Raw genomic sequence first — 27933 nt, forward strand, 5'->3', positions numbered from 1 at the left:
ATTACTTATAGAAACATCAGTGTGTTTTTTTCTAAATTGTGTTTCTCATACAAGTGCTTTCACATACATTTCTTTCACTTCCTCATTACCATTAGTCTCTGAGGTCAGTAGGGCAAGCATTACAAGTGAGCATCAATTGGCTTCTGTGGTTGGCAGAGTATTTCACCTGCCTGAGATTAAACGTATATTCTATCTCCTTTTCTTTAGTAAAATACCTTGGAATCACTGAAGGTGGGTGTGGACTTTGGAACTCACTGTGGAGTTAGAGACATGGACAAATAGCCCCATGAAATCCCTGTTTTGCCGAGTAGTTAAGTGAGTCAGCCACTCTTAGTAGTAAGTGTCAGAAACTGACTCTTTGATTAAAGTCCTTAACATCTAAGGACAACTTATGACAGAATGGCTGTCTTCTCCTCAGGTTTCAAGTTATGCTTCATAGCGGGAAGCTGGGCTTCCTTTAAAAAGCTCTCCTGTTCACAATATGTTCTGCAGAATGATAGGCATGTAACGACCTCTCCAACGGCAGCTGCTAAATTATGCTCACTATTCACTGAGTTTTATTCTCACACATTTCTTTGCTGCTGCTAAATCCCTTTAAATGCCATAGGCTTCTCTAGAAAAGCAGGCTTTCCTAAGAAGAACCATCTCTGAATGGGGATAGCAGCCTTTAAAAGGATGAGGCACCTACATGGAAAAGTAATATAAAATTTTTGGTAATATTAGACAAAGTACCTTCAATGGTTAAAAGAAGTTGGCAAGCTTCTAAGAGCTGTTCAAAATTTAGAGTGCTTTATAACCCTGACTCCAATCAAAGTCCATTTCCTCTGCATAATTCACCAAATGTTAAAATATGAAGAGTGGTAGCAAGGCCAAGATATCATAATGATATAAATGCCTATCTGGACCCTAGTCAAAGCAGTTTATTCATAAAATGTATGCAGGTGGTTTTCTCTGATGAACATGACTCACATTGGATAGGGGTTGGCTAGAGAGGCAACCCGGGCCACAATGACAAATAAATGTTCTTATATTGGAAGTAAAATAATTGATACAGCAAAAATCAAGGGAGAAATAAAGTAGCTTTGGGGAACCCAATCCTGGCGTGGAGCTGCAGCTTTGCTGTAACAAGTGTGGTAAGTTTGGACTTCGCTTTGTAGCAACTCTCGTATCTTATCTTTCTTTCCTCTATATAGTTAGATAAGAAGCAGGGCAGGGACCAGTATGGGGAGTCTGAGAGACAGCAGTCCTAGAAAAAGTCCCTAACTTAAGACAGCAGTCTCTAAGAACAAGAAGGGACTACATAAATTTGACAAAATTGCCAGGACTTAACATTTGATTACATTAGAATGAACAGTGGGAGAGGAAATCAGGCCAGCTCCAGGTGACTTACAGATTCCCGACATACTTGGCTTGGAAGGAACCAGTCATCAGGAGAGGAATGGAAAAGAGGAGGCAGATTTGGTCTTGATCTTTGTGTAAATTAAATCCTGAGGTTTACGTTGACAAGTCAGAACTACATGTGCCTTCTATTCGAAACTTATAAATTTCTTATTTCAAAATTTGCTGTTCCTAACACTATATGGGCCAAGAAACCCTTTTTGCACATTTGACTCTCTCTGGGGTGGTGCCCTAGATGGGTTCTTAGTCTTTTGGGGGCCACCGACCACTTGGACAGTGGGCCCCCTTCTCGGAAGAATATTATAAACGCATAAAATAAAACACATCGGATTACAAAAAAAAACCTGTTATATTGACATGGAGGCATTTTGGGCACTGAAGGAACTTAAAATTACAACTATGTCCCTCAAAAGAATTAGAGGCAAGAGACAGAAAGAGTCCTGTCAACAAAATCATACTTTCTGATCCTTGAACAAAGGCAATGAAACAAGTAAAATCCAGCTCAAAAGGTATTTTGTTTCGTTCCATGTTTTCTCTTAGTTGCCAAGTTGGAGAAGGCTTGACAGCACAAAATTTAAACTTGCCATTAAGAAAGCAATTGCTTTTTAAGGCCAGGAGGAAACTGGCTTCAGAAACAGACCTGTTCAAATAGGCAAGGGTTGAGGATCGAAGAAAAGGAAAACCCCACCCCTAATTCTCTGATATTTCCCCGTAGCAGCAGAACCTGGCATCTCAGAGGCAGCTGCATCTTCACTAGAACATAGAAGGGGGTTCCCTCAGGACAAAACTTGCGCAGATAAGGGAAAACATGGGAGGCCAGATTATACTTAAATGAACTTTAAGAGAAGAGGGGGGAAAATCCCCGTAAAGTTGTGTAAATTTACAAAGAAGAGCAAAGGTGAGATCATAGGTAAGACTTAAAAGATAATTAAATATACACTGAGTGGCCAGATTATTATTATCTCTGAACGCATAATAACCTGGCCACTCAGTGTACTTATGTATAAGGGAAAGCTTGCAAATCTTGATATGTCAAGGGACCAGGAGATAGTGGCTCCCAGCCTCTGGCTAAGTAAGTCCTCTACTTCTTTCTAACTACCCACAATGCAGTTGTTATTCATGGAAAAACCTTATTTTAAAATGCCAACTCTGTGGTCAGTCTACACTGAGTGGCCAGATTATTATGTGTTCAGAGATCATAATAATCTGGCCACTCAGTGTATATGTATATATCTCAACTTCTGATGTAATTTAGAGCAACATGATGAAAAAAGACTTGCTTGGGGGATAGCTATTTACATTTAGAGGTTTAAAAAACAAATATGCCTGTTCTTTTTAAACTTCAAAATCCCTTTTGATCAAGTTTCTAGACTCAGAACGAAGTTCACAATCAACTTCCCAAATGGCAATAATCATGTACTCATTTTTGGGAGCAATTGAGAAATAGTTAACTATCACAGTGTGTAATAGGCACACCAAAAATTAAAAATAAGTACATAAACCCACACAAGGCTCCTAAGTTTTTCCATTACATCAAAATCTGAAGATAAGAAAAAAATATATTTCAGTTTTTTCTTTCTCTTTTTCCTTTTATAATTTAGAATAGGTCCAACTTTACTACATCATTTATTTGACTTTTGTCCTGCACGAAGGATTTCCTGTTACCCTAACTTTTCCTTTGCTCTGGAGTTCAGGACTTAATCATGAAAAGTATGTCAATACATGCTCAGGCATCAGGGGGGTTTTCAATTCCAGGGTGGCACAGAATTGCTGTGTGACCTGTGACAAGGCACGTACCTCCCTCTCCCAGCCTTGCCTGTAACAGAGGGCAAACAGCACCGAACCCACAGGGATAGTTCAGAGTTACTGCCCAGTGCCTGGAGCTGAAGACTAGCTCACTGCCCATACCCCTGTACAACTTTGTGGTCGGCTGTGCATGTTTAACAGCACATTTACCAAACACAACAGCAAATGAGTCCAAGTCCCTCCCCAATACTCACCATAGTAAGGCTGGGCACAGAGGTTTTCCCCCGAGCCTCCTTTCTTCCAGCGGTCAGATGAATTTGTGCTTGCTATGGCAAGTCCATCCTTCAGAGCCAACTTGGACTGGGCAGCTCCATAGAGAGAGTGGTGCTCGCACTTCCACCACAGCATGGCTCTGGAGTCGCAGTTGAACATCCTCAAGGAGTCCGTGGGCTTGGTGAGATCGATGCCAAGGCACTTCTGGGATTGCAAGTGAAAGAGCCGGTGCTGGGACACCCACTTCCACAACATGTCCTCAGCTTGGTCACACTCCTTGGCTATTATCCAGTCATTCAGGGGCTTGATGCATTGGCCCGTGTTTTCGTTGACGATGGTGAATGGATCATTCCCTGAGTCAAGACAGACAAAGAAGATGTTTCGGGATTCTGAATTATGTGGCCCATGTGGCTTGGCCCCTGCTGGCTGGGGAGAGTGTGAGCACCATGGGACCGTTCCTACCCTCCACACTGTATAAACTGTAAGGTACTACAAGGTCAGAGGACAGGGGTGGCCAGCAAGGCAGAATGGTGTGTGGGACGAGCCTGGGCTCTAGGGTCCCTCGGCCTGGGTTCAGTCTGCCTCTGCTATTTGCTAGTCATGTGATCAAGCTAAGTTATTTGACTGCTATACCTCAGTTTCTTCTGTTGTAAAAACAGTACTTCATACAGTAGATGTGAAGATGAAATGAGCTTATACATACAAAGCACTTAGAATAGTATGTCTATTGTTATTATTCCAGGAAATACTTATCTTCCTTTGTTTAACAAGATAAGGAAACTCCTTAGTTTCCATTTCCTTAAGACAGGTGGTTTACCGTCAATGAAAAATTCTGGACAACTCTGTCTTGCTTTCACTTTACTAGGGCAGGTGAAATATTACATGCCATTGACGAGTCTCAGAGGAGATGGGCAGGTAAATTACTACATGTCATTGATGTGTCTCAGAGGAGAAGAAGGGCAGACTCTGAGGGTCCAGAGGAGATGGAGCTCTGGTTCTGATGGAAGAGGGGAACCTTGGCCAACTCCATCGCAGCACCTCTAGGAAGGTGAAGGGAAACCCTGGGGAGGGACTGAGGATAGGAGGCTTACAGTGTGGGTCACAGTGGGATCCCAAATCTGAGCCTCAGCAATCACCTGAGCCACAGGATTTAAGACCCGGTAGGATGGGACAATGGAAAATTCAGAAGTAACCAGTGTTGAGCTGAAGGTGAAAGAGAGGAACCTCCTTGAATGCTCCCAGCAGTTTTGCATGAGCTGGGGAAGTCGGCAGTAACAAAGAAACCGAAATGCTGTTAACCTGGGGAAATGGGACCTCAGAATAAAATGTAATTTGCTATTATGAAAATTAAAAAAATGCATTGTTTCTTGCACGCCTAAGTTTGTGGAGCAAGATTCATATTTGTTACAACAATCTACAATTGAACAATTTGATCAGTGCTTTTACAAAGAAACATTTTTTTTCAGTTATAGCACATCACTTCATGTTGATGACAGTAAAGCTGAAATAGTTCTGACAAATTTAAATAATCATGATCAATGAACCAAAATATTCAGCAGAAGGACCTCTAAAATTTTAGTTCCCAAAAGGCACTTTCATTTTGATGCCAGTTTCATAATCACTTATTTGACTAATATTAAACAACTTGTCTAATAATAATTCACCGACTTTCAGAGTGACACATTTTCATTCAAAGGACTTGAGGGGGGATCTAACTATGTAAATAATAAACTATAGAATTAAGTCCAGTTCCAGTTTGAACTTTGGACAGAGCTTTTTGTTTAAGTAGCAGTAGCAGCTACAAGAGAAATGATAGGAACAACAAAATCATTTAAAACTTTGTTATTTCTGCTTTGAAATCTGTATTTTAAAATATAGCATAGGGTTGAAGCTAAGTACGTTTGCCCTCACACTTTCTCCCTTGACATCACTCTTGTTATTCTCTACTTTGTGGACACAGTTTGGGAAGATAGTCAACAAAAAAAGAAAACATACTATCTTAGAAGATTATCACCCACACTTTCTCTAAAGCCCTCCTCCCACATTTCCAATAGCCACTCAACCCCAGGATGCAGCTCTTTATTAAATTACTAGAGGCCTAGTGCACAAAATTCATGCACGGGGGAGTGTGTCTCAACCCAGCCTGCACTCTCTCCAATTGGGGACCCCTGTGGGATTGGGCCTAAACCAGCAGTTGGACATCCCTCTCACAATCCAGGACTGCTGGCTCCTAACTGCTCACCTGCCTGCCTGCCTGATTGCCCCCTAACCACTCCCCTGCCAGCCTGACTGATGCCTATCTGCTCCCCTACTGACCTGATTGCCCCCAACCACCTTCCCCTGCTGGCTGGATCGCCCACAACTGCCCTCCCCTTCCTTGACCTGCCTCTTTCACTGTACTGGTCTCCTCCATGCCTCACAGAGCCATGGGACCCCAAGGCCTCACCATGTGGAGCAGCCACTGGGCCCCATCTCTGCTGTGTGCATGGCCATCTTGTGGCAGCCATCTTGTGACAACATCGCACAAGGGCATGACGCCAGGGCATGATGCCACCTAGGCTTTTATTATACAGAATTCTCTCTCACCTCTCTAAAATAAATCTGGTGCTCCCAGGTATCAGGAGTTACTGCAGAAAAAAGAAGTCTGCTCCTACAAAAAACAGGTGGCTGCCACCTTTTGCTGTGGTCTCACTGCTCTCTTTTCTGGGCACTCAGCTCTGTGCCCCTCAACACCAACCAGGCAAACTGGACTTGGAACAGCTTTGTCTATCTTGGTGGCATGGAGTTATAGATTTTTCAGGTGCCTCTGACAAATCCAAAGGATTAGCTGTGACTTTCAGTGCAGTGGCAGTGGAATAAGGAGTTAGGAATCCTAGATTAAAGACCTATCTCTGCTACCAGTTAGCCAGGAGACCTCAGGGAAGTCACTTAATCTCCCCAGGGTCATCATATCTCCAAATGTAAGATGAAAGTAGTGGAGCATAAGGTATCAAATCCACTTCTAATTCTACATCATATGCTTCCAGAGGATAACAGTTTTTCTAGCCTTGCAGGTTTTATTGGTCTTTGCAAAGTTCATTGCATATTGTTCTTCAAAAAAATTTTTTTTATTGACAAAGTTGGAGGGATCACAGTACCAGATATCAAGCTATATTACAAAGCCACTGTTCTCAAAACTCCCTGGTACTAGCACAAGAACAGACATATAGATCAAAATGGAACCGAACAGAGAACCCAGAAATCGACCCAAGCCATTATTGTTCAATAAATATTTAACAATGGAATCAAATCAGTCTCTTTAATAAATGATGTTGGGAAAATTGGTCAGATACATTAAAAAAAAATTAAACTAGACCACCAATTTTCACCATACACAAAAATAAACTCAAAATGGATAAAGGACTTAAACGTAAAATGGGAAACCATAAAAATCTTAGAAGAACCCACAGGCAACAAAATAGCAGATACATGTTGTAGCAATATCTTTACTGATACAGCTCCTTGGGCAATGGAAACTAAGGAGAAAAATAAATAAATGGGATTACAACAAAATAAAAAGCTCCTGCACAGCAAAAGAAACCATCGACAAAACAACAAGAAAGCCCACTCACTGCATGGGAGAACATATTTGCCAATGTTATATCTGATGAGGCTTTAATCTCCAACATTTGCAGGGAACTCCTACAACTTAACAAAAGAAAGATAAACAATCCAATCAAAAATGGGCAAAGGACCTAAATAGATACTTTTCGAAAGAGTACATAGAGAAGGCCAAGACACACATGAAAAAATGCTTGAAGTCACTAATCATCTGAGAGATGCAGATCAAAAACAACAATGAGACCATCTCACACCCGTCAGAATCGCTATTATCAACAAATCAACAAAGGTCAAGTACTGATGAGGACATGGAGAAAAGGAACCCTTGTGCACTGCTGGTGGAATGCAGACTGTTACAGCCACTGTGGAAAACAGTATGGAGTTTCCTTAAAAGGTTAAAAATGGAACTGCCATTTGACCCAGTAATCCCACTTCTAGGAATATATCCCAAGAAATCAGAAACACCAATCAGAAAGGATATATGCACCCCCTTTATTCATAGCAGCACAATTTACAATAGCTAAGATTTGGAAACAGCCTAAGTGCCCATCAGCAGATGAAAGGATTAAAAAACTGTGATACATCTACACAATGGAATACTACACTACTATAAAAAAAGAAGGAACTTTTACCATTTGCATTAGCATGGATGGACCTGGAGAGCATTATGCTAAGCAAAATAAGGCAGTCAGAGAAAGATAAATATTATAGAATCTCACTCATTTGTGGAATATAATGAACAACATAAATTGATGAACAAAAGTAGATTCAAAAGACAGAGAAACACCAAACGGACCATCAAACTTCAGAGGGAAGGCAGGGGAGGGTGAAGGTGGGGTAAGGTAAGAGATCAACCAAAGGACTTGTATGCATGCATACTAGTATCAGCATAACCAATGGATAGACACTGGGGTGGTGGGGCTTATCCTGTGGGTGGGGGTGACCGGAATGGGGGAAAAAGGAGACATATGTAATACTTTAAACAATAAAAATAATTTTTATTGACATTATTAGGGTGACACAGGTTAATAAAATTATGTATGTTTCAAGTATATAATTATATAATACATCATTTATATATTGTATTGTGTTTATCATTCAAAGTTGAGTCTCCTTCCATCACTTTTTTATCTACTCATCTATTTTTGGGCACTTAGGATGCTTCCAAATCTTGGCTATTGCAAATAATACTGCCACGAACATAGGAGTGCACACTGCATATTGGTCTTGAACCAATGTCCACAACTTTATTATGTCATACTAACGTCAGCAGCATTTTAGGTCATTCTAATCGCATTTGTATTGAGCATATGCACTTACGTGACAGTGATGCTCTACAAATGCTCTTCAGAAAAGAAGAAATATGTACCCTTTTCCATTTATTTCTGGGATTCCGGGATGCTTGACAGGCTTGTAGAGACCATAGGAGAGGTGTACCGTACAGTCAGTAGCATGGAACAGCTATGTTAAAGAGGAGTTGCCAAGCTTCTTACCTAATTGCAACACCTAAGTTTCTAGCTACTTGTTTATTCTAAACTTGTCTTTTACCCTAGTATAAACATCAATGTTGAGTACATATATTTTTTTGAATTAGTGTTTTGGGTTTCTTTGGGTTAATTCCCAGAAGTATAATCACTTGGTCATAGGCAGTTCCATTTTTTTTATTTTTTATTTTTTTTAGGCAACTCCATATTTCTTTCTACAGTGGCTGTACCAATCTGCATTCCCACAAGCAGTGCACAAGGGTTCCCCTTTCTCTGTACATGTTCATTGCAGTATTATTTACAATAGCCAAGATTTGGAAGCAGCCCAAGTGTCCATCAGTAGATGAGTGGATAAAAAAACTTTGGTAAATTTACACAATAGAATACTAAGAAGGAATAATATTTTAATCTTTGCGACAGTATGGATGGATCAGGAGAACGTTATGCTAAGTGAAAAAGTTAGTCACAGAACAATTACCATATAATTTTACTCGTATGTGAAATTTAATGAACAAACTGAACTACCAAGCAAAACAGACTCATAGATAGATAGCAGGCAAACAACTCTGATTGGGAGGGAGTATTGGGGAAAGAGGTGTGCAGGGTTTGAGCAAAAAAAGATTAAAAAATGAGAGAACTCATGAACAATGTGGTGATTGTGGGGGGATGGGATGAGGTTGGGGTGGATGGAGGGGAAGAGGGCATAGAGGGGGAAAGTGAGGATGGAAAAAAAATAAGTAAAATAAAATAAACATCAATGTTTCACATCTATACTGGTCATTTAGCATAGGCATTAATAATTGATATGATTTAAGGAAACTTGTTATTTGCCTTCATGCATAATGTACAAACATTCGTCCACAATATATAAGCTAGGGAGAGTCTTGTCTCCTCATGATATGGCCCCATCTTCCCTTACCCTTAGGCAGGAGCTGTTCAATCTGCCTCAGCTTGTGACTCTACTGGGATGGTAGGTTGAAGAGTGAGAAGGACTGAGAAAATGTGGAAATAATTTCTTATTTAGCAGATTTGTTAAATAAAGGTGAACAAAATATTTCAGAAATGCATTACACTTTGAAAAGATATAGAGCAATTTACAAAAAACGATCCTTTTGCATCTTGTTCACTTAACAACTTGATGCTGGTCCGAAATGAAATTTTAATGTTTCTCTCCAATCATAATATTGGGACACGTCTAAATGGCAGAGGTTGATAAAAAGAAGCCTCATTACCCCCTAGTAGCACTTTCTGTATGCTTCATTTTATATAAACATTCTAGTGGTGTTTGAGAGGAAAGGGATATGTAGCATTATCATAAACTGAAAATGAATTTTTAATATTTTCACGTCCATCAATGGAAAACTATTCTTATTGTCTCGTCATTAACTCATTCCTATCTTACAAGCTCTAAACCAAAGAGCTTTGCCCATTCCAAAGAGAAGCTGGACGTCAACATTGTATAACTACAGACACATGGAGAGAGGGAGCTGCTTGGGAAGGCCAGAGGGTGAAGGCTGCAGCTTTTTTAATTCCAGGGAAATTCCCACAGCCCGCGTGGTTGGGCATTTTTTTCGAGTCACAGAATCATGTGTGCAGTGTTCAGGTGCAGCAGGAGGCAAGGAGAGGTCTGGGTTTGCCGGTTCAAAACAGGTCCTGAATATGATGGCAGTTTACCAGAAGTCAGAAAGTCACGGAGCACAGATTGAATGTTGAGTGCTGGTGAGAGAGAGCCTCAGCAGTTCCTGAAGGATTAGTTTACTTCAGGCTGTTAGCTCTCCAATGAGGCAAAAAAGGTAAACGAACCCATTGGCAACTCCCCAAGAACGCAGAGGTACTCCTCCAGCATCTGAGCAACCGAGACCACCTGCACACACCTAGCCAACATGTGATGGGATGCATGCGGTCAGCAGCATTGTGAAGCTGATGCACTGCCAGGCAAGCTACGGAAATGGCTGGGTTTCCAACGTTGAATAGGACCACGAGTCTGGTCTGAGGGTGTGAGAAAGCCAACCCGAGCAGCTGCTGCTAACGGGGAGGAAGGATCCAAGAAAACAAATGGGGACCTAGTTGCAGGGTGGTTGCACTTAACCCTTTGCTCTTTGCTTGGGGTTGATGAGAAAGGCCAGGGATTGTCGAGTTTGCCAGATTCTGTCGGAGAGACAAAAATAGATCCGGCTACAGCAGATGTAGATAGAAACCAAGAGTTTAGTGACTCAAAGGTGAGTGTGTTACACTGTAAGTTAGTTGCTGCAGTAAAAAATATTCTCCCTGGATTGCGGGGCAGACTTGATGAGAATTCTCACAGCAGTAAAGGACTTTTGGTAGCTTCCAACACAGAGAGGGTCAAAGAAGAATGGAGAAGTGGGAACCAGAGAAGGGTCCTGGTGGAGGGCAGGGTGATGTCACTGACACTTTGAGAAACCTCTTCCCAACACTCTTCTGAGAAAAAAAAAAAAGTCCAACTTGGATGGAAACTTAGTTCAGCTGCAAATAAAACTAGATCCACACGCACTGTGAAGTTTTCAAAAAATTCCCTTGACCATCTTTTACTTCCTCTTACAAGCAAAGATAAGCGGTGGGTGGGGACTCACAAAGTCTTGGGTACAGCTTTGCCAAGGCAAAAAGAGAAAGTGAAAGCAAGCTCCAGTCGCTGCCAAGGGGGATGGGGGAGGTAGAGCATCCGTTAAGGTCGTAGGCTCCTGGTCCTGCTTCCCACAGGGAGAGGCAGGAACTCTCAGGGTAGGCGACCTGCCCTCCAGCGGGAGGCTCATGGCGAGCCTTTGGGGGTGACACACCCGCGAGGAGAAAGGGCTGCTGCTCCAGGCACTGAAGGGAGGACATCATAGCAGTCCTCCCCTGAGCACTTCCAGAGACATGGTTTAACCTGACTCCCTTCCACGTGCATCCCTGGGCACGGTGGTGAAGACGGGAAATCATTACTCATCCTTGGCGCTGTGGGTGGAGATCGCCCCTGGGCGCTCTAAGTGGCAAAAGTGATCAAGGGGATGGGGCCGGAGGAGTATTGAGTGAGAAGCCCTATACTCCAGGGAAGCAAGTTGGAGGAGAGAGGAGGAGGGAGGCGGGAGAGGGAAGACCCAGAAAAGCCTCCGCGCCTCCCTTAGGCTGGGCTCCCAGCCCTCGGCTCCTCCGGAAAGGCCCGGCCTTCCCACGCCCCACGCCGCCATCCTCCAGTCCCCGCCACCTCGACCGAGCGCAGAGGAGCACCGAGGGGGAGCACCCCAGACCTCTCCTTCAGCTCCCCTGTCCGGCTCCAGACCCTGTGAGCAAAGCAGAGATGACGGGACCCTGGAGCTCAGCCCTAAGCGGAACCGAGGGAGGCCAGCCGCCCTGGCAGCGTCGAGGCCCCCCCCGCCGGCTGGCTGGCTGGCGGACGCACCCACCCCGGTTACCTGCGCGGCCAAAGGGCTCCGCCAACTCGAAGCACCAAAGGAGCAGCACGAGGAGCTGCGCCGCGCGGCGAGGGGGCGCCCAGCGCGTCCTCATCCTGAGCCGGCCCCACCGGGTGCTCGGGCGCAGGTGGCACCCAGCCTTTCGGGTGCTCCCAACCTGCCCACCAGCGCCCTCGCCCTTAGGCTCCCGGGGCGCAATGGCCACGCCCCCTACCCCTCAGCCAATCAGGTCACCCTGATTGGGTCCCCGGGCGGGGCTGGGCGGGGCTGGGCGGGGCTAGGACCTCAGAGGCGCTGTGCGCACCTGTGGCGGGCGGGCCCGCGGGGAGGCGGGACGTTCTCGCGCGCCGACTGGCTGAGCTGTGCAGACGGCCGGGCTGGGGGGGTCCTGGCCCCAGATCAGTCAGGTCCCGGAGACGCGGCTGGCTGGGACTTGGCCCTGCCCCAGGGGCTGGGTTCGATCAGCTCAGGACTTGTCCTCTGCCCCACGCTCCTGTCACAGGCAGTTTCTTCGCGTCACGGCTCCGTTAGAAGAGCAACCGCATCCTCTCGCTCTCCCCAGGAGGAAATGTACATCCGCTGTGGTGCAGCTGCGGTCAAGCCGGAGGGTTCAGTCGTCCTTGGCAACGTCTTGCGCATTTGGGTAGAGCAAACAGAGGTGAGGCAACGAAAGATGCCGCAGTTGACCAGAAGTTGCAAGAACTTATTCCAGTGACCCTACCATACTTCCAAGATGATTGAGGCTTTGTCACCATCTGATATTTGCAAGTAAGATTTAATAATGATAATAATAATAACCAATAATAATAATCCACTGGGAGCGTGGAAGTCTGCGCCCCAAACAGGCCATGGTGATGGTAGGATTCATTCTCTCCCCGTGGGAACTGCTGTCATTATAAACAGGGTGACCTAAGGTGCCTGGAAATGAAGGTCCTGTATTTTTAAACCCGTGTTTACTGAGCACCTGGTGTGTGCTCAAGGTGGCTCCCGTCCCTGCCCGCCAAAAGGTGAACAGCTAGACTGTCTTCCCGATTCCAACTGCAAGGCTTTGCTGATGGCACCAACCCTCCCTTGGCTCTGCTCTTCCTCCAGACTCCTCCTTTTCAGTTTGGCAGAAACATTGAGCCCTTGCCATCGCGGGGATAAGATAAAAAGACATCCCTGCCTCTCAAACTTGCTGAGTACAGACAGAACGTCAGACTCGACGTTCGTCGTTTCGTGGTTATGTCACCATCTCCCATTCATTTATTTATTTTTTAAAGTCATCATTTCGATGTATGTACATATGTGCTTTATGTTTTATTATTATTATTTATTTACCACAAGTAAAAGTCAGGAATTGTTATCTTTCTTTTAAATTTGTCTTACTGTTTCACTTCATTACTGCTGTGTATGTGCTCCATGTGAGCGAGGTAGCTTACAGAGAAAATCGCCTTTTCCTAGCTAGTAAGAGCAGATCTCTGACGTAATGGGAGGACCTACTGTACTGGAATAATGAGGCGCACACACAGTAGTAACACAGGGCAGAATGAATGGGGAGACTGGACAAGGCCTTAAAGCATGGGTAATGAGTAGGAGTTTGGCCAGGCACAGCAGGTGGGAAAATGTAACGCAGCGTCAGAAGACAGTTGAGTCCATTGTGGCTGCTCTGCCCAAAGCATGTGTGCTTGTGTAATTGAAAGCCGCTGTGGTGGGGATCTCGGCAGAAATGACAGCAGAAAGGCGAGTTGTGGCTATTTTTTGAGGTGCCTTGAATGTGAAGTAAAGACTTTGACTTGATTCTTCAGGGAATGGGCAGTGGAAAGCAAGTTCTGAATAAGAGACTCTGCTGCTGCCTGGATCCCTCCGCATCTATTGCCGCTTGCCTTTCTGATCCTGCCCAGGATGAAGTTCTTTGAGGGCATCAGTCTCATATTCTGTATGATCATGTCCTGAACACTGAGTACTAGGCCTGCCTCAGAGTAAGCTCTCAATAAATACCACTGAATTTATCAATTCTTAGAGCTCCTGCCTTAGCCTAAGGCCACACGAGCTACCTCTTTTCTTTTCTTTTTTCTTTTCTTTTCTTTTCTTTTCGTTTCTTTTTCTTTTTTTCTTTTCTTTTCTTTTCTTTTCTTTCTTTCTTTCTTTCTTTCTTTTTTTTAATATATCATGATTTTATTGTCATATAATAAAACAAAATATGACTCTCTAGAACTGGATCACTTGACCCTTTCTCTTCTTATCTCCTCCCAGTTCAAAATGCTTGCATCTCTTAATAGCCAGCATTCTCTTAGATCTGCAGTTAGGCTCAACGCATTTAAGCCTCAGCACAATCTTCTTTGTAGTTTTAGCCTTTTTTCGGAAAATAGGCTTAGTCTGCCTACCATAGCCACTTTGCTTCCTGTCATAACGCCGCTTTCCCTGTGCATACAGAGAATCCTTGCCCTTCTTGTACTGTGTTACTCTGTGGGGTTGATGCTTGCTACACTTCTTACAGAAAGTTCGGCGGGTTTTAGGAACGTTCACCATGTTTGCGAGCGCTATCAGCAGTGGAAGGAAGGCGATCCCGCTTTCATTATATTGCAATAGTTTCTCACTAAGCACAGTTGTTACCTTCTCAGGCAAATGAACCCTTCTACACACTGTTTGGTACATGGCACCTTCATTTTACTCGGATCCTTGGTGAAGTAACTCAGTAGATAGAGGTGGTGGGGAGGAGATTCCAAGCTGAGGCAGTGCTGTGAGCAAAATGACAGATCTCTGCCACCCACTGGGTGCCTGGCCACTGTGCTGAGCATTTCCCATGTGCTCTGCTATCTAACAATCATCCTATGAAGATACCACTATTATCCTCATTTTACAAAGGTGGACAAGGCAGACAAGAAAGATGACTTGGCTAAGGTCAATAACCACAAGTGAAGATAACAAGATGGAAATCTGACTTAGAAAATTTGCATGAATGTGTGTTAGTATTATTTTATTCTTAGTTACATTTAGGGAGAGGGAAAATGAGTTTTTAGGACATTTAAAGTCATGTTTTTAATTATAAAATATATCAGATTTAAACCAGAGGAGCTATGTTTGTTGGCCTCTTCCTGATCATATGTACCTTTCTTACTCCCATACAGAAGGAACCACTCCTCTGAATTTTTTATCATTCTTTTATCCAGTTTAACAATATCTGATACATCTCTTACACATTATCTATAACGTTGCATATCGATATTTTTGATTTCTATGTAAACAGAATCATTTCAAGTTGTGTTTTGGCATTTTTTTGTGGTGTTTTTTTGTTTTTGGGTTTTTTTTGCCACTTACCTTTTTTTGCAGCAAATCATGCACATGACATTTATTTGTGTTGGTGTGTGTTCCTATAGTTCATTCATTTTTACCTGATATTCCATTATAAGATAAAGCACACTTTATCCATTCTTGTGTTGGTGGACACTTGGTAGGCTCCAGTTGGGTAGTGTGCTGTCCTTAGCAATGCCTCTGTGACCATTTTTGTTCATGTTTCCTGGTGCACATTGCTAGATGTTCCTGAGGGTATATTCTTAAAAATGGAATTCCTTGAGCATAAGGAATGTTTGGCATCAACATTATTAGACAATGCCAATGTGTGCTCCAATTTGCACTCTCAGTGGTGTAGAGTTCACATTGCTGAGCATTTTCTTTCTTTTTTTAAAAAAAATATATTTTATTGATTTTCCACAGAGAGGAAGGAAGAGGGATAGAGAGCTAGAAATGTCGATGAGAGAGAAACATCAACCAGCTGCCTCTTGCATACCCCCCACTGAGGATGTGCCCGCAACCAAGGTACATGCCCTCGACCGGAATCGAACCCGGGACCCTTCAGTCCCCGAGCCGACGCTCTATCCACTGAGCCAAACAGGTTTCGGCATTGCTGAGCATTTTCATTATCTTGGCATTTTAAAACTTTGGTGTGGGGTAAATGGTATCTCATTTTGGTTTGAAATGGCATTTCCCTGATCACAAATTTTTTGCCACTTACCTTTTTTTTTTTTTTTTTTTTTTTTACTGCAAAAAAAGGTTAAGTGGCAAACTCATGAGGACTATAATTGTGAATATAGTTTTCAATGTTCATTGGTGACTTGTATTTCCCTTTCCAATTCTTGTACAGGTCATTTGCATGTTTTCTCTTAGATCTATTCTCTGCCTTTCTTTGCTTTGAATCCCAAGGGAGTACTCTACATTTCCCAGGTTCCCTCACCTACTGCTTTATGGTTATGCTCAGTCTATGGAAATTCCTGGAGGAGATGGAAATTTGGGAAGGGGAGAACCCAAGGCATTTCTCTCTTTTCTGCTTCGGGGGTGGCTGTGTCTCTTTTGTGGTTCCAGCTCCTCCCTGGACATTCCCCTTTGTGGTCAGTTCCCTCCTACCACCTTTCCTTTTCCCACAGGGTAGATCTGGCTGCTATTCAGATAATACCATCTCTTCTCTGTTCCTCCAGCCTCCTGGGCAGTAGTAGCTTCTTGTAGTTGTTGCATTCTGGGTAGCCTCATTAGCACTTTTTTTTAAAAGCCCCTACAGCATCTCTGTAACTAATTATTTCCCTACATTAAACTTTTAATGAACTATCTAGCATGAGTTTTGTTCTCTTTACTAGACCTTGATGATTCTGATTTAACACACCAAAAACAAAACAAAGCCATACCTGAGACAGCAACCAAAATTCAGTAAGGTATGAACACGAAAGACTGTAAATGGAGTTCTAGTATTCAACTGTGTGGGAAGTTGTAATATGAGAAGAGCCAGTCTGGGATGTGTTTAAACTGCGGTTTTGATGATATCCACAGATGGTCCCAAATGTAGCAAGAAGTACCCAGGAGACCCTGGCAAGGGCTTGGTCTAAGAATAAATTTTAAACAGCTCCCACTACACCATGATAATTAAGATCTGCATTTATTCCTGGTCCTAACTAAACTCATGAGGACTATAATTATGGACATAGACATCCCTCTCCCCGTCAAAGGCAAATATTATATAAGGTTGTAATTCATCCACTTAAAAAAATTAAACAAATCATCTTGTTAAGCTGAATATCCTCCACAGAATTTAAACTATAGCACTCTCAGATGAGGAAATGTTTTGCTAGGATGCTACAGGACATTGACACAACAGACTGGATAAGGAGCCTATGTGATTGACTTATTCACTTACTCAGCTTATTCTCCCGTACAGATGCTGAGGAACTGTGGAATTCAGAGCTCAGATAAATGAACTCTGTATTTGGAGTCCATGATATACTTTCTCACCGTATAGACAAGGAAACTGAGGCACAGAGGGTTCAGTGACCATTGTGGATACAAGAAGCATTAGAAAGGTTAGATGCAAACCCCTGAGATTCATAGGCAGAAAAACACCAAGGGCACATGGTTCTGACAGAGAGCAGAGGTGAAATTTGGGCACGAGATGATGATGCAAGGGTGGATCACAGGTTAAGAGGATGCTGGTGTTGGTAAGATTGTGTTGGTAGGAATGTGTTGCAAAGATCAGTAATGTATTTTCAATAAGAGTGTAATTTCTCAAGATGGTGGAAATTGTCGGAAACATTTTCGTAAAAGATACATATTTGGCCTAGCCAGAGTGGCTCAGTTGGGTGAGTATAGTCCTGTGCACCAAAAGATTGCTGGTTTGATTACCAGTGGGGCACATACCCAGAACATCCAGGTTGCACATTCAATCTCCGATTGGGGAGTGTAGGGAAGGCAACAGATTGATGTTTCTCTGTCATATCTCTCTCTCTCTCTCTCTCTCTCTCTCTCTTTCTCTCTCTCTCTCTCTCTCTCTCTCTCTCTCTCTCTCTCTCTCAGCATGTCCTTGGTTGAGAACAAAAAAAGAAATAAAGGGTGCATATTTAGAGATTAGAGAAATAATATTAGTGATACAGATGATTTTCTGGATTAGAGAAATGTCATAAAGGGGTAAGTTTGATTTTGGCAGAGACACATGTTCGCCATGTTTTAGCAAAGAGGCAGGAACTGGGGTGATGTGTTTGCTTTTGACTCATGTAGTTGGAGGCTCTTTTTTCAGATTAATTGAATCCATTGCCAAAATCTGTTCCAAGAAAACAACAGTTTGAATGATACTACTAAATAACCAAAGCCCAAGAGTCCTTGCTCCTTAGGGAAACTGATCCTTGGTGTTTTTCTGCCCATGTTCTAAATAATTTTAGAACAATTATTTTTCTTACTTTAGCAGAAGATTGAGAAGGTTACCTGCTTTGGAAATTAGAATGTGATGTGATCCTATATCAAAGCTGACTTGTAACCCATGGGCAAAGTTCAGGATCACCCAAGCTGTTAGTTAAGGATAAAGTTAAGAATGATGGCTTACTGATTTTCAGAAACATTTATGAAGTGCAATAATTCTACAAGGAAATTTAACTACTGAGAGGTATGCCACTGTGACACACTGTATTTACCAATTTCACTATTTATTTGCCTTTTGTGAACTCACTAGTACTATCTCCATGGTCCAAACCTTTTTCTCTTTGAATCCAATCCCAGCTCCAGCTCCTCAGGGGCTTCCTCCAGGGAGAGGAAGGTGCAGCTTTCTTTGCTGATCGCCTGGAGGCCACCTGATGTGAGTTCTCCATGTCTCTGTTTTTCTCTCTGTGAACATTTTTTTCACAGTCTTGGAGGAGAAGCAGGCCCATTTTTTCTTAACATAACTGCTCTCATCTCTATTCCTTCACAAATTCTGCACACCAAACCTCTATCAGTTGTATGTATTACAAATATCTTTTCCAAATTTGAGGCTGTATCTTTTTCTTTAAGGTATCTTATAGACTTGTATTTAGTCAAATGTATAAATCTTTTTCTTGATGAATACTTCTCACTCTTGTTTAATGTGTGCATTTCCTTGCACACATTAAAATTTTCTCCTTGACACATCTAGATCTTTAATTTACCTGGGGTGCATTTGCTTAAATAGGAATTACTTTTTTCTATAAATAATTAATGATCCCAACACATCCCTTTCTCACTGACTCATAGAACCACCTCTGTCATATACATACACTTCCATAAATGCATGGGACAATATCTGTGCTCCAAATATAGATTCATGGGAAAATTTTCTGATCTTTGCACCAATTGTAGCACGTTCTACATTCATCGTGTGGCTTTTTTTTTTTTTTTTTTTTTTTTGTGCAGAGTAATTTTTGTATTGTGACATCTGTGTGTGAGGTAAGGTAAGTAGTTATTGAGTTTAAAGGATTTTTTTTAGTGTGTTATTATTCTTACAGTAAAGTAATTTAAGCTGTAAATCACCTACCAGGTCACTGCATGCAATTTACAGAGTGAATGACAGATACCTAATAATTCTAAAATTAAAAACAGAATGCCACCGTAAATAAAAATGTATCCTTGCTACCTTGTAAATAGCTGTAATCTTTTTGCCCCAATGGGTGGTCAAACTTCCCCTGTGATTTAGTTAATGGAAAATCTAAAGAGGTACTGTTAAGGTTATTAAATGTGGTTCAACATCACATTGCTCTTAGAAGGGTTGATTTCTGGTGTGTGTGTGTGTGTGTGTGTGTGTGTGTGTACATGCATATCTGTAGGTGTGTTTTCCCTATTGATGCTATACTCTCAGGTGTTTTTTTATTACATCTTTTTCATATTTTAAGGTACTCCTTTAATGATTGCAAATGATATACCATAATTGTCATACAGGGTACTGAGTGCACTTTAGTTTCTTCAATATAACATACATAGTTCACAATTGTTGCCTTCATTATCTTGCCATACTTATGCCCAGCAGGTATGAATCTGAGAATAGTCTTTGGAGAGATCGCTGGCTCTAGGCTTCTTCTTCCCATGCTCAGAGAGGCTACCATGTCTAATGGTCAAAGCCCCTGATGAAAGGTCTGCACAGATGATGATGCTCTGTTCCACAGGACCCTGTAACCCCCATCACATCTGATTAGATTAATGCTGGGTTCCTGTCTCAAAGATGGCCCATCTCCATGTGGTATGATAGAATATGAAACAGCTTTTTCTGAGATGGGTTCCCCAGAACCAGGCCCTAGATGATTTGTGTGAAAGTGCCCTGGTCCAATTTAGAGTTTGTCTGTCACAGGACTTTTGAGATAAGTATTCCCAGAAAAAAACCTAAACAAAACAGTAGGGGGAACAGGGGACAGGGAAGGAAAGTAAGACCAACAAGCTTGGTCTGGCAAACAAACCACTGCAGAGCTAACTTGCCACAATTCTGTGGAGAAGTTTAGAGACAAGAAGATTGCATCACAGACAATCCCATCAGGGGTGAGGGAGCTGGGTATTTGCCAGTCACTGGCTAAGGGCTGACGTGAGGGGGTATAAATTCCCAGGCAAAGTCTGCTCTTCATACATGCAGCAAGAGCTGGCCTCAAGCAACCCGAGCCCAGCCCTCCAACAAAGAGGTGTTGGGTGCTGGCTGTTGAGAGGCCAAGCTCTGGAGACTGAAGTCCACTAAGCTAGCCATCAGAGCACTGTCTTGGGTCATACAGAGACTATTGTGATTCATGGAACTGGTAAGCTCTTCTCTCTGAGAGATCTGGGTCTGACATACACAGAGAGTTAGCAAGCATTTAAGAGGCAGCAGCACCCAGGAGCAAGGGACGCTGAGAGAATTGAATAGATAGAAGCGAAGCTATCCAGAATTTATCAATATATTATTTGTGTGTGGGCATGTGCCCTGGCTTCACTGGGCTGTACATTCTTATTCCCCTGGAGAAGTAATCTTTCACTTTACTATCACTGCGTTTGTAACAACAGAATGCCTTAAATACAAAGTAAGGATAATACATAGGCATGAGGCTCTCCCCCTACCGCCCCGCCCTGCCCCAAAGAACCAGATGTTCAAATTGTTGGGTCCCATTACTTTATTTTTCTGCTTCCTTCTATTTTCTTCTCATCCATTTATGGCAGGTGAGGAGTGGGTTCTGACTATATTGTTACCTGGGAGGCTGAGTATACTGTTATTGAAGTCATCCTTCTGTGATTTTCAATATGAGTTGTGGGTGTCTCTAATGAATTAGTCTAGAAATTGAAGGTGTTGCTTGTAACACTTCTCTACCTCTCTAGCAGGGCCAACTTCCTAGTGGGAGGGTGGTTGCTACAAACTGTGTGATTTGACACCAATCTTTGGACTGTGCATACCTCGGCCTCTTGTCTTCCACCCAGCCCCAAACTCCCCCATTTATTATGCATGTGAACTCAGAATATTGGAGTTGTTAAAATAAAATGTTTTCTGGAAATAACCCATGTCACTTAACAAGCTGTCTAAGTTTATGTGTTCATGTGCAGTGATGTAGCTAAAGAATTACAAAACTATAGTTCCTCAGAACAACTGTTTCTTACAATCTGGGATAACTTTCGAATCTGTCTTAGTAGTGAGACTTGCTGGAGACAGGACTTACACCAGATAAATGTTAAATTAGCACAGGAACTGCCCACTGGACATTTTTTTCTTCCCAGGCCTGGCAACCTTACCTTCGTATCTGACGTTATAAGGAAACATTCAAGTAACATTAGTACCGACCATTATGTAGATAAAGGTTAGGTATAAATGAGATCAAGGAAGGAGGAAATGATTTACAAAGCCAGTATCACATGTGATAACAAACACAAAATAAAGCAATTAATCTTGAAACACAATGTATGTGGAGTTGAATTCAGAATGCCAAATAGTCTAGGTCTTCTCAAACCAAAGCACTGTGGCTATACTTATGCCATTGCTTACACTTGACTTGTACCAAGACCTTATTTTCCAGTTAAAATAGTACCTGAGAGCCAAAACCGGTTTGGCTCAGTGGATAGAGCATCCGTCTGCGGACTGAAAGGTCCCAGGTTCGATTCGGGTTAAGGGCATGTATTGATACATTGGTGTGGGCACATCCCCAGTAGGGGGCGTGCAAGAGGCAGCTGGTCGATGTTTCTCTCTCATTGATGTTTCTAGCTCTCTATCCCTCTCTCTTCCTCTCTGTAAAAAAATCAAAAAAAAAAAAAAAATAGTACCTGAGGGTCCTCAGCAGTAATAATGATATGACTATGTTAAATTAAAAAAAAACACAATAATATTCTTTAACTAAAATTTATTAAGCACCTACTTTGTGTTTATTTTTATTATCTGTAAAATGGGGCTAATAATATTACCCACTTCATAAAGGTATTGTAAGAATTAAATGAAAGAAGTAGTTAGATCATCACCTAAATGCATTCAGATTAATTCTAGTATACAATAACTGGTAATTATTACCATTATTGTTAGGTACTAAAGTCATTATTGGAGATTTTAAAAAAATGGACAAGATATGGTCCTTCTTTTCTAGTAGCTCTGAGTTTAATGGAAAATGAGACATGTGAAGAAGCATGTATGATTTGGTAGGATTCAGTGCATCAATAGAGACATGTTAGCATCAGGGTTCTGGCTTAAAAGAGGGAGTGGTTAATTTCTCTTGGGCAGGGAAGAGAAGATTCTTCAGAGTAGAGGCCACTGGGTAACATTTGACTTTAGGGGCTCAGAGAGGTTGCTCTGTGGGAATGGAGTCAGGCATCTTCTAGTAGTGGGACGCCTAGAAGTAGTGTCATAAAGACAAGGCACAGTGCAGCGCATTTGGATTCCCAGGAGTGGAGCAAGGTCTGTTGGTGCAAAAGTGACCAAAGGGAATGCTGGACGATAAGGTAGAACCATGTCAAAAAATGGTCCTGACCAGTGTGCCTTATCAGTTAGAGCATCAGCCTGCATACCTAATGGTCATGATTTTGATTCCCAGTAAAGGGCACATACCTGAGTTGCAGGTTTGATCCTCAGCCTTGATCAGGGTGTGTGCAGGAGGCAACCAATCGATGTGTCTCTCTCACATAGATGTTTCTCTCTCCTTCTTTCTCCCTCACCCCCAACCTCCCTCTCTCCCTTCCTTCTTCCTTCTTTCCCCCTCTCTCTAAAAATCATGGAAAAAATATCCTGGGATGTGAATTAACAACAACAACAACAACAAGGTTCTGTGTACAGCAGTCAGGAACTTGTACTTTATCCTCTGAGCACTGCAGACCATTGAAAGGGTTTGACCAAAAACAACAACAAATATATATTTAGATTTATATTTTAAAAAGATGACAAGATTACTCTGGCAGCTATGGATATATTTAAAGTTGTTATACTGGAAGAGCTATTAGAAGAATCCAGACTAGAGATACGACAGTGGTAACTAGGAGAGTAACAATGGGATTAGAGAATAGGTAAGAAATAAAGGAGATTACATAGGGATATAGACTATAATAAACTGCAATAGAAAGTTAGAGATATAATTGTTATTTATACTATAATTAGGCCTTCCTAATTATTCTAAAGAAACTTCACATTTTAATAACTCTCAATCCATGTACAATCAAGATTCTTCGCATTTCTTTTTTTTATTATCACACTTTCCCCCCCATTTTTTTAAAGATAGGAAGAGAGAGAGAGAGAGAGAGAGAGGAAGAAACAGCATGTGGGAGTACAACATTGATTGGCTGCCTCCTGCACAACCCCCACTGTGAGCCCTCGATCCTGGCATGCACCCTGACCAGGAATTGAACCAGTAACTTTTCAGTGCTCAGGATGATGCCCAACCACACTGGCCAGGGTTGCATTTCTTTTTGAATTGTATGCTGTGGTCTTGGGTTTTGTACTTTTCAACCAAACTTGTCTCCATCTCATTATAGATATTGGAGTAGAATAATAGAGTCAACAATAAAGCTGCAATGGTCATTGTAGTATAACTTGTATTTGCCATAGTCCTTGGCTCTGAAAGGTGTCAGAATGAAGAGTTTTGGAATATAACCAAGATAAAATGGAAATCTGGAGGTATAAGGAAAAAAACGGACTTGTAATGGTAATATATAAAGATTATATTGATAGATGTTAGTGAATTGTTCAGTTTAGAATATCAGCACTATACGCAAAGCTGTCAATGTCATTTCATATTTAAACTATTAAGTGCATATTTAAGCTGTGCAAATCACTTACATTCATTTCATGGCTAATCAATCCAGTCTGAAATTGTTTGCCAAATAGTAATGGGATTTTCTCTAACAGCCAGATACTTAAGTCACTAGACACCAAATTATGGGCTAAAAAAATTTAATTCAGCATCCCAGGTAATTATCTGCTTAAGACAATATTGTGTTGAGTCCTGGCATATACTCTCTAACAGCAGATGTCTTTGTTTTGGACAATTTTGATGATCTCAGTAACTCTAGCATAATAAACTAATGATGCAAAAATTGTTTTTCATTTTAATTTCACATTGTAGATGGAGCTGATGGCCTGTAATGTGGCATATTATCTGGTGCAGCCAGGGCCTAAATTAGAACAGCAACAGTGGAGAAGGAGAGCAAGTGACATATGCTGGAGCTATTTGGAAGGTATGATATCTGGAAGTGGAAAGCAAGAATTGAAATAATAAATTCCAGGTTTCTGAAGTGGGCTAACCTATACTACTAAAAGGGTAATATGCTAATTAGAACAGGTCAACTGGCCATTTTCTGGACGTCCAACTTCCTTCTGGACAGAGCTATGGTGGTGGGGGCCAAGGCAGAGTTCATTAGGGGCAATCAGGCCGGCAGGGGAGGGCAGTTGGGAGTGAGATTAGGCAGGCAGGCAGAGAGTTTAGGGGTGATCAGGCAGGCAGGCAGAGAGTTTAGGGGTGATCAGGCAGGCAGGCAGAGAGTTTAGGGGTGATCAGGCAGGCAGGCAGAGAGTTTAGGGGTGATCAGGCAGGCAGGGAGAGGGGTTAGGGGTGATCAGGCAGGCAGGGAGAGGGGTTAGGGGTGATCAGGCAGGCAGGCAGAGGGGTTAGAGGTGATCAGGCAGGCAGGCAGAGGGGTTAGAGGTGATCAGGCAGGCAGGCAGAGGCAGTTAGGAGCCAGCAGTTCCAGATTGCGGTGGAAATGTCCCACCAGTTGGACATTCTCCAAGGGGTCCTTGATTGGAAAGGGTGCAGGCTGGACTGAGGGAACCCCCCCTTAGGTCCACTAGTGATGGTATTATTTGCTGTGATAAGGGAGAGAAGAGGAGGGGGGAAGACTTAAGGAGAAGACAAAATCTGTTATGTATTTGAAGAATTTGAGGTATCTATGGTATGTGGAGAGATTCATTAATCCATTAAGCCAGAATTTTAGGAGAGATTTGAGAGCATCATGTACAGGGAATAGATAAAGTTATAGGAGTATCTAAACAATGAAGAATTCTAGGGAATACTAATGTGGGGGGGGGGGGGGAGAAAAGAAGAGAGAGGAGGCATAAAAGAAGTCAAGAAGAAAAGGTAGAGGAGAAAAGCCAGGAGAGACTATTACTTACTAAGAGAGAGACTAGAGGCCCAATGCATGAAATTAATGCAAGAGTAGGCCTGCCTTATCCCAACTGCCAGCACAGGTTTCTTCTGGCACCTGGGACTGGGGCTTCCCTCCAGCTGCCAGCAGGCACTCAGGACCCAGGCTTTCCTTGCAGCCCCAGCTTTGTCCAGAAGGACGTCTGGTCTAATTAGCACATTATGCTTTTATTATTATAGATGGTTTAAATCAGTGGTCCCAAACCTTTTAAATTGTGTATCCAAGCAATAATTTTTAAATAATCCCCATATGTGTATACTTATTTATGAATTATGTACATATAATATTTTAATCCATATAGTAAGTATAAGAAACTTAATTTATTAAAGTTTTAGACATAGAGTAAATATATTTTACTTAGCATAAGGTGCATATTTCTCCCGTTTTAATGTCTATCCATCAGGGAGCTGAAATGATGTCAGTATCCATACATATATGAACTGTGTTTCTTCATTGGTAGTGTTTCTTTCTTAGTGATACTTTAAATAATGGTGCATTTTATCATCAAAAGAGGTTGCAGTGTTCTTTTCCCACCCAAGTGACCATTTTGGAGACTGGGTGTAAATCAAGAAGGGTCAACAGTGTAAATCACCTTGAATAAATTAAATAAAATTTTATCTTAAAAAATCAAAAAGCTTTAACAACTCAGTCATTGGAGGGGGCAGTGTCAACAGGGGAAGAGGGGCAGCCAGATTGTTCACGGACTAAGAACAAGATTACCTTCACAGCACATTCACTGCATGCCAGACACTGTGCTGTGAAGCACTTTTATTCAACCCTAAGAAGAAGTTATGATTATCCCTCATCTCAGATAATCATTGCCTTGCAGAATCTGAGTGACTTACATGAGATCACACAACTAAGTAAGTGGTCTGGTCCTAGCAACATGTGAACCCATGTTGACCATTTCAAGAGGTAAGCTCCTAAAAAATATGCAGGAAAGCCTCACAGTATGAAGTTAGTCAGTGGAGAGTGTAGACAACTGCTTACTCCTCCAGGCAGCCTGCCTGTGCACAAGAGCAGACAGGAAGGGAAATGGCCAAGTTAAAGAAGGACTGCTTTTTTTTTTCTTTCTTTTTCTTTTTCTTTTAAAGAAGGGTAAGAATTGAAGGTTTTTATATGATGAAGAAAATGAGACAGGAAAAAGGGAACTTGAGACAAATAGACAGGAGAGCTAACAACTGCTTGGAAAACCCCTGAAGTCTAGAGCATAGGAGGGAAGTTCAGCCTTGAGCAGGAGGAGGTTGCCAGCTCCATGGAGGGAAGGACTGTGGTAAGATCTGGAAACAGATAGAGACGAGTATGGAGATTTTATAGGGGTAGAGGGGAGAAGACATGGGGACTTCTAAGTTAATGTTATAACTTTTCTGTGTGGAGTAGGAGACAAGGCCATTGCTTAAGGTGTGTGTGGAGTGAGGAGGAAATGAGTAGCCATCAGACTTGATAGGGCCGTTATTAAGGTTTAACCAGTAGCTGTGGGGAATGGAAGCTGTAGTTCACTTGGTACCTGCCAATTCCATGACACTAATATGCATGGGGTAGGATATTTCTCCCCCCAATAAATCCTCCAGCTTGGACCTAAGAGCCAGACAGTTGGATTGCCTCAATGAGCTGGGATTTTTACACTCTATAGAGAGGCATTGGTTGGAAGACAAGGTGGCAAGAGAATCAAAGATAATAAGAAAGGTGGAGGGAGCTGGTAAACTGGAGAAAACTGGGGTATCAGAGTGCTGGAAGTCTCAGTGAGGTCATTGGTCTCGCAGAGGTAGGGGGAGTAGGAGAACGAGGAAGTTGAAGGACAGAAGAGAGTTGGACCCAGGCGTTCAAGCCTTTGGAGTGGGGACAGGTATCTCTGATCCTCACAATGACCATCCTAAATGCTTTCCTTTATGGCAGAACTGGAAATTTGAAAATGACGTTTCTCTGATGCCCTTGCCACTGCCGCTGTGGGCAAGTGCATGAACATCGGCAGATGGCAGACATCTGGACAGACATGCCAAGATCTCCAGGCATCCTCCTGCAGTGTCGCCTACAGGAGCTGCAGAGGGCTGAAATCCTCAGCAGCAGTTTTTACCGTCCATTGAATTCCAACAGTGGCTTCGCTGACCTTTGCTCTCCAGGACTTCCCAGAGACTGCGTAATCCTCTAATTTTCTGTATTAAATCCATTTACTCGACGTGCTTAGAGAGCTTTCTGTTTGCCTGGCATAACCTTGGCTAATACACCCACCCCCAATTATTCATTTTTCCTGGATTATGAGCTTTTCCATAATCACCTCAGTATTGGTCAGGAGCATTTCTGTTTGTCAGTATTCTTAGTTACAAGCAACATAAATGAAATATATAATAGCTAAGTTAAAAAGAAAAGAAATTTGTTGAAAGGATTTCAGCCTAACTTATGGAATTGCTGGGAGGGCTGGCAAACCAGACTCTGAGAGGGAACCTAGGGCAGTAGATGGGAGACAGATAAAATCATGGGATGGACCCAGTGCAGTGACTGACCTTGCTGACCTCCGAGGCACTATGATGAATCTAAGCTTTGCCCCTCTGACCTATTGTATAAACAAAGGTGGCAGGCAAAATGAGGGCCCACCTCTCAGCTTTTAGAGTGGAAGCTCTGCCTCATAAGGAGGAGAGACCTCAAACAAGAAATTCCAA

The 27933-nt window shown here is 42.4% G+C and overlaps 2 protein-coding genes and 1 long non-coding RNA gene across 3 annotated transcripts in view; 1 reads left to right on the top strand and 2 right to left on the bottom strand.

Moving 5' to 3' along the window:
* LY75 (lymphocyte antigen 75) overlaps positions 1 to 12109 on the bottom strand; it is an 85455-nt gene extending 73346 nt beyond the window's left edge. Inside the window, exons 1-2 of the mRNA XM_084891504.1 lie at positions 11912 to 12109; positions 3399 to 3770 (exon numbers count right to left, since the gene is read on the bottom strand). Coding sequence (XP_084747630.1) covers positions 3399 to 3770; positions 11912 to 12005 — 466 coding nt within the window. The 5' untranslated portion in view covers positions 12006 to 12109. The remainder of the gene's footprint in view (positions 1 to 3398; positions 3771 to 11911) is intronic.
* A 97-nt stretch (positions 12110 to 12206) lies between these two features.
* LOC311626477 lies at positions 12207 to 27451 on the top strand. Its single transcript, XR_014795693.1, has 3 exons — positions 12207 to 12679; positions 24199 to 24310; positions 27173 to 27451. It is a non-coding gene; the product is annotated as an uncharacterized lncRNA (long non-coding RNA).
* Positions 14028 to 14451, bottom strand: LOC311627085 (large ribosomal subunit protein eL42-like). Its single transcript, XM_084893307.1, has one exon. The coding sequence runs from the start codon at positions 14420 to 14422 to the stop codon at positions 14102 to 14104; it is 321 nt and encodes a 106-aa protein (XP_084749433.1). The 5' UTR covers positions 14423 to 14451; the 3' UTR covers positions 14028 to 14101.
* Positions 27452 to 27933: the final 482 nt, after the last annotated feature.

The sequence above is a fragment of the Pipistrellus hanaki genome (genome assembly GCF_964339955.1).
Source record: "Pipistrellus hanaki genome assembly, chromosome: 8".
In the NCBI taxonomy this organism is placed as follows: Eukaryota; Metazoa; Chordata; class Mammalia; order Chiroptera; family Vespertilionidae; genus Pipistrellus; species Pipistrellus hanaki.